General features: G+C 40.8%; 1 protein-coding gene across 2 annotated transcripts in view; it reads left to right on the plus strand.

Annotated features, from left to right (window-relative positions):
• The window catches only part of brap (BRCA1 associated protein), a 35,920-nt gene that overhangs the window by 14,113 nt on the left and 12,033 nt on the right, over nt 1-9,774 (plus strand). For both annotated transcript variants that reach the window (XM_015376838.1, XM_015376839.1), the window contains exons 9-11: nt 7,289-7,398; nt 7,470-7,559; nt 7,642-7,745. In XM_015376838.1, the coding sequence (XP_015232324.1) occupies nt 7,289-7,398; nt 7,470-7,559; nt 7,642-7,745 (304 nt within the window). The remainder of the gene's footprint in view (nt 1-7,288; nt 7,399-7,469; nt 7,560-7,641; nt 7,746-9,774) is intronic.

A 9,774-nucleotide genomic window follows, 5' to 3' on the forward strand; every position in this document is an offset into this window, starting at 1 on the left:
CCAGAGTTTAGAAAAAAAAAAGAAATGTTGAAGCTGCTGGATTTTCCAGCAGGTTTTAACTGAAGCTCATCACCAAAACACACGTTTTAACATGGAAGAAGTCAGATTTATGGGTGATGGCTTGTGTATGTAGGTGTGTGTGTTTAAGGCAGGGAAGACTTCATGGAGCCACAGTTTACTCCACTCACAGTTTCCGTAAATCAGTGGCAAAGTCAGGACTTCTGTTTCTCTCTGCTACAAACACTGATCACCTCTCCACCATTTTAAACCCCAACCTGCTGGTTCACTAAACTGATCTAAACAGATATTTTAGCTTCAGTGTTTTTATGGTTAACATTGAAAAACACCTGTCCATTACTACATATAATCAACATCCTAAATGTTTTTTAGAGTCTTTTTGGATGTGTCTGGGCTTACAGCTCATCGTGCTTCATTTAAAATAATAAAAAAAAAGGTTAAAAGCACCAACCTGGCAATAAAGCACGGTCCAATCATGTAGTGATAGATGTAGCTTTAAACATTTGGTGGAGGATTGGTGGTGATTTGTTCAGTGAGGAAGAGGAACATTTACATGGAACGTCTAGTTTAAGATGTTATACAGCATTAATAACTCCTATATGTAAGCATTAAATCTCTGTATCATCGGTTAAGTGTTTATTTGAACCCCTATAGCAAGCTAGCATTAGCTGGTATAACCCTCATCTGCCTTCTAACTTGTGTCCTCCTTTGCTCCTTCTCCTGCTCTTATCCAGAGGGCTTCCTGTTGCAGCCTGCAGTCTGTTCTGGATCTTTAAGGTCTGAGTAAAATCATAATCTGTGCAGAAATTTCTCCTTAACGCTGATTTATGCTCAGAAACCGGGTTTGTATGACCTCCACTGTGGGAAACGACTCGTGAAGATGAGTCAGCTAGAACAACGAAGTGAGCGAGAACGCTGGGACCCTTCCACCTGGATCTCCGCTCTTTTTCGCCCTCATGTGTCCCTCCATTTTCACACAAACTTGCCCCCACTTCCTCACCGCCTCGGCCGTATCTAGACCCACAGCTAGTTCCTGATTGTCGTCTTGCATGCGGTGTAGAATAACAGCGTAGACCACGCTTTAATATTGGGCTTAAAGCAAAAATATCCGCGACAAGCTCACTGCGACACACTGCTGCGGGAGGATAACCAGCACTTTATACCCCATTTATTCTACCCTTGAAAAACTGATCCATGCGGAGACCGGTCTGAGTTCGGATCAGTTAACCAGGCCGAGCTCGATTCTGACGACCGTTTACACATCACGCTATCTCAGTTCCTCGACTCCTCGCCTCCTAGTGACGATCTGCGGTATTACTGCCAGTATTGAAGGAGGAAACCAAGCAGTCGGTGGCGGTAATGCACCAAAAGTTGTTTGTCAACTGCCATAAAACATAAGAAGAAGAAGACAAAGATGGAGGGAATCAAGCAAATCAAAATGACAGCGCCCGTCACATTCATAAAGTTATGCTTGATTATTATTGCTGTACTTCGGTGTTATTGTTTAAAATGCCATTATTCAAAATGTTGCGTGGAGAAGATTTTGATTGTTGTTTATAGTTGAAGAAGAACTTGTTCTTCTTCTTCTGTTTCTGGAGGGGAATTACCGCCAACTACTGGAATGGAGTGTGAATCACAATGTGCAGCTAGATGGAGATGACGCGTTCTGCTCATGAGCTCTTGTTATCAGAGAACCGAGCCAGGGAAAAACCGAGCCGAGCCCACCTCTGGAACTGGTCTGCAGTTAGCTCGGTTCGGTTGTGTCTAGCTCGGTTCAGTTAAGTTTGCTTTCCATTTACACACAATAAGTTATCTCAGTTACTGAGCTCGGACCGGTCTCGGCACGGTTTTTCAAGTCTCCTTGTCTCTTTGTCATATATGTATGGGGCGGACTGTGTTCCCCTGACGACCATGTCCATATTGCTTTAATTGTAATGGAAAGCCACCTACCCCAGGTAGTGTTGACTTAAACTGAAATAAAACTAATAGTTATTACCAATGGAAAATGGCTGTGGGAGATCTAACAAACCGGCACCTCTCAGTTGAGAAAGGTCCTCTGTAACTCAGACCCTGGAGTTTAATGACGACGTGTAAAATTGTAAACAAAAGCCACATGTAGACGTGATCTCTGCTGAGCTCTGAGACGTCAGCAGTTGTTTTTATAGCTATAAAGTTTAGACTTGATAAATCGCTTCAAGCTATTGGTCCTGATAGAAAAACGTTTTTTTATTTCACTCGGACACAACTTGATGCTGAACATTCAGATCTGAGAAAAAAACTCGCAGTGAAAACGAATGCTGCTTAATTAATTAATTTGCTTCCATTCTTAAAGTTCTGCTCTGAAATATCTCCTAGATGGTCTGGCTGTTGACTCACTGCTGCGTATATCTCTTAAACCGTTGTTTCTTGCTTCGAGGCAAAGATTCTATCAAACCTCTTGGCTGAAAATCCTTTTGTTTGACTGAGAAACTCGTCTTTAATGAATTCACCTGTTTTCTCTAAAAAATCTCAACCATTTTCCCTGCAGGGATGAGCTTCCAAGAAGTGACATTTTTTTGTTTTTGCAATCGAAGGCTGGCCGTCTGTTTGAAAGATTCCTGTTAGAAGGAGAATTTTTTTTTTTTTGTTTTTTTTAGCAAATGCTGCTTTGAAAAAAAACATTGAAAAAGTCAGCGATGAGTTTAAGTGTTTGATTTGTAGTTTTTGTGCAACTAAGCGTGATTAAATCTATTGTGGTTTTTATGGTAGCTTCTTTGTCCACATGTTACAGCAATCTTTCTGCTCCTCCCTCATATTTTCCTTTTTTTTTCTACTGCAGATGAGTCCAGTTTTATGTTTCTCTTTAGTTTTAACAGCTCTTCAGATTTTGCTGCTTGAGTCCAGGAACCGTGGGTCTTTAGATGTCTCTCGTTTCACTTGAAAAACAGGCTAACGCCAAAATGTCCAGCAACCAGTGGGAAAGTATCAGGTTCAACAGCTGCTATGCGTATTATCCGCCTGTTGTTTGTTTTAGTGCTGGGCTGGTCGTATAAAGAGGGTCGATCAGTTACTTTGGTAGAAGAGCGGGGTTTATTCTCTACATCACAGGACATGAAGGAGCTTTTTTATCATTTTATATAAACTATTAATCCAAACAGATTTATTTTGATGAAACTGTTTATTTCCTACAGATGAAGGCAGTAGTTTTTTTTAAAAGCCAAAATGAGTTCACCTTTTATCGGAGCCTCTAACAGGGAACATGTCAGTTCCCTGTAACCATGGGGTAATCTTTTATGACAGAATTAGCCTCTTAGATAAGTGTTAGTATATTATTACGCCTTATATATGATAATTTTGTTGCAAAATATAAAGGATTATGAGAAAAAAAACTTTTTGCCACTTTTTTCCTTACATTTTTTGAGCGCCCCTTGCAACCATCAGTTTGAAAAAAAAAATCCTTATGGTAAATAAAATAATCTTGTTGAAAACGAATTTGTTTTTTTAACAAATTAGCAGTGGCAAAGTTCCTAAAACTCTTTTTGAGCCATTTAAAAAAGACTCTCCTGACCATTGTTGTCAGAAAATTTTTATCTCTCTTCTATTATATATCAATTTATCCTATTTACTCACTATAAAAGAACACGTTTCCTTTGGTTTCAGTTCTGATGACTGAGGAAGGCTGCTGAATCATTTCTGTGCTGATAAGTTCATCAATTACTGATTCCACTTTAGTTCAAAGTTGTAGGGAAATCATTTTTAAATGTCAAATCATTCTGGCTTAAACACGTATATAAATGTACTCTTTATCAGACGTTATCGTCCCAAAATTTAGAACATTTCTGTTTAAAAAAAAAAAAAAAAAATCCTGTCTTAAAATCTGTTTTTTTGTTATTTTTTGTTATCTTATACAGACCAGTTAGTTATACATCAGTATAAATTGGGCCAATCATATATCAAGTCACCAATTTAGTGCTACTTGGTCCCAATGGAATTTCCCATTGGGAACCTACTAGCACTAAGTTGCTAACTGGTTAGCAAGATGCTTCCAACAAATCGCCCACAATCAAACTTGCTTGCGAAACCTTCCACCACAACAATCCCGCCCCCTTGATAATCGACCAATCACATTCACTTTATTCACTCGTGTAAAGTCGGGCACCACTCAAGAGAATTCGGAAATGCAACCACTGGAACAGCCGCTTCCCTACGACTTTAAAGATACAATAACAATCCAGTTCAGTAAATGAGTCCATCGTATTGTTTTATTGGATTTTCATGAAGCTCTTACAAGATTTCTTGACCTGTTAGATGGGAAACAGGCCTAAAGGCTGGTTTATATACAGAGCAGATCGTCTGCGCATGTGTCGCAGTTAACGCAGATGTGCCCCCGCCCTCTCCACAGACACTCTGCTGCACTTCTCTGAAATTGTAGGTGACCACAGACAGTAGGCCTGTGATTGGTCAAATCTTCATCCACTCTACTCTGCGCATTTCCTGTTTGCTACCTTACCGGCTTGTTATGTTTTTATGACCGCTATTGTGGAAAAAGACTCCTGAAGATAGACCAGCTAAAAGAGCGAAGTGCACCAGAACGCTGGGACCCTTTTTCCACCTGGATCCCCGCTCTTTTTCCCTGTCCTTCCGTTGTCGCACAAAGTTGCCCCCACTTCCTCACCACCTCGGCCGTATTTAGACCCACAGCTAGTTCCTGATTGTCCCTCTTGTGTTGTGGCGTTGAATAACATAGCACAGAGCAAGTTCGGCATAAATCAAAAATATCCTGCGACCAGCTCACTGCGGCACACTGCTGCGGGAGGATAATCAGCACTTAACGTTTCATAAACCAGATCAATATTTTGAAAGGCTCCAGTGGAAAGTGTTTACTAAAGAGAGGAACATTTAGTACAGTTCTTTAAGCTGATTGGTTAAAACACCAAGTAGCACCTTCCTTACATGTCGAGCTCTTAGCCAATCACAGCAGCAGTAGCAGCTGTGACATATGCTCTGTTTTATATTTACTTATCATTTGTATGTTGTTTACACTTCATTCAGTTCCACCAATGATTTCCTGGTACATCTCACTGAACACGTCTCTCCGTTTAGAGTTGAGCAGCCATGACTGACAAATACCAGCTGCTTATCGCTGCTGAGCACCTTTTTCATCACTGTCACCTACTTTTGCATCATTACTGCCAGCTTTTCATCTTCAGCCACTTAGTCCTCCATGAGGGCGACTAAAAGAAACACGACTATAACAACAGGATCTCTCTGTAGCGTCTTGATTTATTAGCAGAGTTAATGTAATCAAATTCGGATGGAAGGAAAGAGCAAACATCTTTCTCATCATCGAAGGAACATATTGTATCAGTGTGCTTGTTTTTAATGAAAGAAATGTAGGTTATTTTAACTAAAACAGAATAGTAGCGGAAACTACAGAAGCAGCCATGTTTGTTCTGCTTTTGCTCATTATTGACGTCACTGCAGGTCATTATTTCAAACATTTCTCTTTTTGAGACTAATGCATCTGTTGCCTTCTGGCTAGGTGTATTTTTGAGAGTTGCAAGGGTAAAAACATGCCTGCAGCACCACCGGTCTCCCACAACAGGGATTCAGAGGTGTTATTAAATATTCTTTAGTTGATGCCAAACACATCTGGGGAGTTTGCCGCTGTAAAGCTCAGCGTTCATTTTTACGTTTCTGTAGATTTTGGCAAAATAGACACGGGTCCTTTTTTGATGCTAGGGAAGAGAAGGCTTTGATTTTTACCTTAGTTCTGCTGTAGACCGCTTCTATTGGTCACTGTGGAGATTTGATGACCCCATATTTTTACTAACATTGAGTTTTTGGAGATGGTTTTCACCTCTCCTACCATCCTGCTTCCTTTGGATGATGATGGGATAGAGATGCCTTCTCCTACAGCCTACTGACAATTCCTCCGTATCAATTAAAAAATGAACAATTTTTTTTTTTTTTTGAGACGAGAACAAAATCTTGATCCTCATCATCTTTAGGGTCCACTAGCTGCAGCCGTACCAAGTCAGAAAGTGAACAGGTGAAATTATTATTAAGCTTAGTAAGTTAGATTGGTTTATAATATGGCATCTCCTCGACAAAAGACTTTGGGATTCCTGTAAAAGAGATTCAGGAAGCCGTGGAGGCGCCTTGATCAGATCTAAACACTGACTTAGTTTCCTGAAGTTTATTTGAAATATCCTTCATTCCCTTTTTTTGTGGGATCATTAACAGGGTTTCTGCGGGTCATTAAAAGTCATTAAATTATTATTTTTTAAATTAAGGCCTTAATTGGCATTAAGATTTGTTAAAGGGGATTATCATGGCATTTAAAATGCTTTATGAAAATAAAAATTGTTAAATATATCAGATTTAACTGGTTCCACGTGTTTGCGTGGAACTGCTCCTGGTTGATCCTAAAGCCATATGTTCGGAACAGAAGCTCAAGGCACAGAAAAAGCTAGATGTCAGGTCTAAGTACCTAAAACATCATACATACATACAGGGAAAGAAAGAAGGCACAGAGACAATTAATTTAGTTTTATTTGCGAGAAGAGTAGGAAGAGACTGCGGAGTTTACAAATCTCTAACCCACTCTGCCAGTCTTCAGCTTTCTCCTCGCTATTTATTAAAGTTAGAGGGGGGGTCCCTAGTTTCACAAGCTGAGGTTGCACTAAAGTAATAGGAAACAAGAAATACAATTCAATCTGCAGCCTCAGTAAACAAGTCAATTTGCATTTAAATGTCTTGCGGTCAAATGGTCCAAGAACCTCCTGGTTTTAAGCTTGAGCAATACTTCCTGATAGTTGACCTATACTGCTTGTGCAACACCTCTCTGGAACAGTAATATGTCGCATATTATACATCATAAGAACAAACATTAAGTATCTTATACATAATTATTCCAACACTAGAGAATGGGGAAAATGCTAATTTTAACATCAGCGGCTGGAAAACGAGAAATTCGGGATATGGCTGCAGCCTGTTGATGGTAAAGATTACAAAGGATTTGGCCATGTTTATTTATAGAGAGAGTAATGGGTACTTATTAATGGCATTATTATTTTTTTCTAAGAGCACTAAAAGAGCATTAAAAAGTATTAAATTATAATTCCTCCTTCCTGTATAAACCCTGATTAAGAATTACCCCCAAGAAATACACAAAAAAAGAAAATGAAATAAATCTGCAGATGTGATGACCTGTAAAAACAGAATATTTCAGGATGAAAGTGTGGATCTGTCCTTCTTTGTTGACATCTGTATAACTGTCGTCATGTAGATAACTATGTGCACCGCCTGGTGGCCAGCAAGACTGATGGGAAGATGGTCCAGTTCGAGTGTGAAGGGGAGACCTGCCAAGATGAGAAAATAGATGCCCTCCAGTTAGAGGTAAGCCGTTAAAATGAGCTCTAGTTCCCCTGATGGGTTCAGAAAGATCCCACCGCTCTCTCTGTCTGCAGTACTCCTACCTGCTGACCAGTCAGCTGGAGTCTCAGAGGATCTACTGGGAGAACAAGATTGTTCATCTGGAGAAAGAGACGGCCGAGGAGGTAGCCACGCTCCCTGCATCTGTTCCCGTTCAGGTTCTGGGTTCTGGGTCTGAGCTGTTCTTTTCCATCTTTCTACCCTCAGATCAACAACATGAAGGCGAAGTTCAAGGAGACCCTGGAGCGCTGTGATAACCTGGAGCAGCGGTTAGGAGAAATAAGCAAAGAGAAGCAGAGCTTAGAGAAGAAGTAGGTGCCGTGTGGGCTCATGTTTCTGGGTGCTGGGGCTTCTTTGGGGTTGGCTCTGTTTGCTCACTGCAGGACCTCAAAGTTAGAATAACGGGAAGCTAAAATGCAGCACTTACAGTGTTGATGACATGATATGGACATTTTCTAGTATTTTGTGCAGACAAACATTAATATCGATGCTCAATGTAATAATTTCATGAATGTCATGATTTTATCTAAAGCTCAGACCCACATGCAGAGAAACCAATTCAGAGAGACCAGGAGAAAAATGTTTAACAGGTTTTATTGAAGAGATAATGCAAGGAGCAGTGTTGCTCTGAACACTGCTCAACCTGAACTGAAAAGTGAGGGGAAGACACAGCGATTAGTTCAGGCTTAGTGGGTCATTTGATTCGTAAACTTGGAGAAGAGAATCTGGTTGCTGACTCACGTTTCCAGAGAAGTTGTTAAATCTTTGACTTCTGTCTGTATGCGGTACTTCCAGTGTTTGTCTGATTCGGTGGAGGGCGGAACAGGGTTTACCCAGAATGCGGTTGTTGGTAGGTGAACGGAGAAGCTGACTGCCACTCAGTTTTCCTGTGGTACTTGGACGGGTCGTAGTGGAGATTATTCCCTTTCTCAGTGTGAAGCTCATACAACCTTTTGGGGAAAGTGGATCCAAACCTCCTGTTTGAACCCCAGCTCAGTTTGAAGCTCAGTTGATCCTTCCAGGGAGAGAAGGTCAGAAAAATCCAGTTTGCAGGATGACTTCCTGCCGAGTGGCAAAGACAAAACAATGTTAAAACTCAGGTTGACAAAAACTCAGTTTTTACTCAGCAAAACTCAGCTTGGCTAGAGTACCCAAAACTGGCAAACACACTGGCGTCAAGGTAGTGGCAGTCAGCAGCTTAAGAACACTTTTAATGAGGAAACCATGAGCAGGTGTGTGAGGAGGCGGACCAGAACCAGGCGCCTCCTGGTGGAGGAAGGGAGACAAACACAAACACACAGACAGGAGTCCTGACAATGAAATAGTTTTTAATCAGAATCTGCTGCCATTTAGAGGACTGTAGCGCTGCTCAGTGACTGGGGGAGAAAACGGAAGTGACGTTTAAAGGAGAATGAGCTGGAACGGCGGTTTAGTTATGGATGACTTTGTTTTAGGTCGCAGCTTTTAGCTTCAATGCCTATAAGGATGCCGTCGGCTTCTTTAAGCTTCCTTCCAATTTAAGTGAAGCAGGTCAGATGAGATCGGGAGGAGTTGGAGAACTCCACTGCTTGGAACATTTTGATAAGGACATGTTTTTTTTTTTTTCATTTTTTATTTTGTTCCCTCATTGAAAGAGTCGCTTGGTTGTTCAGTGAATATTTACTGTGAGTAGATTTCAGCATTTGCTTTGTCTCCTCCAGAGGAGAGAGAAAATTAGCCAGTGTTTGAGCCAGACGACTCTTATAAGAACCCGCTAATGTCGCTCCCAGTGCTTCCACTTCCAGCTCCACATCCGAGCCGAGCTCATGTGGAGATAAGAGAAACTTTAAAGATATTCATTAAAGAACTAGAGGCTGATGTTAAGCTTAAATCGTAGATTCCTGCTGTTACAGATGATGATCCAAAGCTAAGATGTGAAGAACCTGGTAGTAAAGGATGGGTGGAGATGCTAGCTTTAGCTTTAAGAATATAATATAGGATTTCTTGTAACATCGATTTATTTGAAAATCCTTTTCATTTAAAGTGTTATATACTAATTTATACTTATTGACTAATAACTGGCTGTACTATGTGTACCAGAGGCGTAGTAAGTCTTGTGTTTTCTACCAGGGCTGCTATGGTCTATTAGCCGTCATCCTCAGAGTCTGACTCTGTAGGCTGGGATCTGCTCTGGATGGTTCTGACCTGGAAGCTGTGCTGCCTCCATGTCCCTCAGCATCACTCCCCTCTGCTGAGCTTAAACTGGCCGATGGTTCAACCTAGGGCTGGGTGATATGGCAAAAATAAAATATCACGATTTTTTGATTATATTATTGTGATCTCGATTTTATCACGATTTTT

This window comes from Cyprinodon variegatus, unplaced genomic scaffold (assembly GCF_000732505.1).
Source record: "Cyprinodon variegatus isolate N-32 unplaced genomic scaffold, C_variegatus-1.0 Scaffold142, whole genome shotgun sequence".
NCBI classification, from domain to species: Eukaryota; Metazoa; Chordata; class Actinopteri; order Cyprinodontiformes; family Cyprinodontidae; genus Cyprinodon; species Cyprinodon variegatus.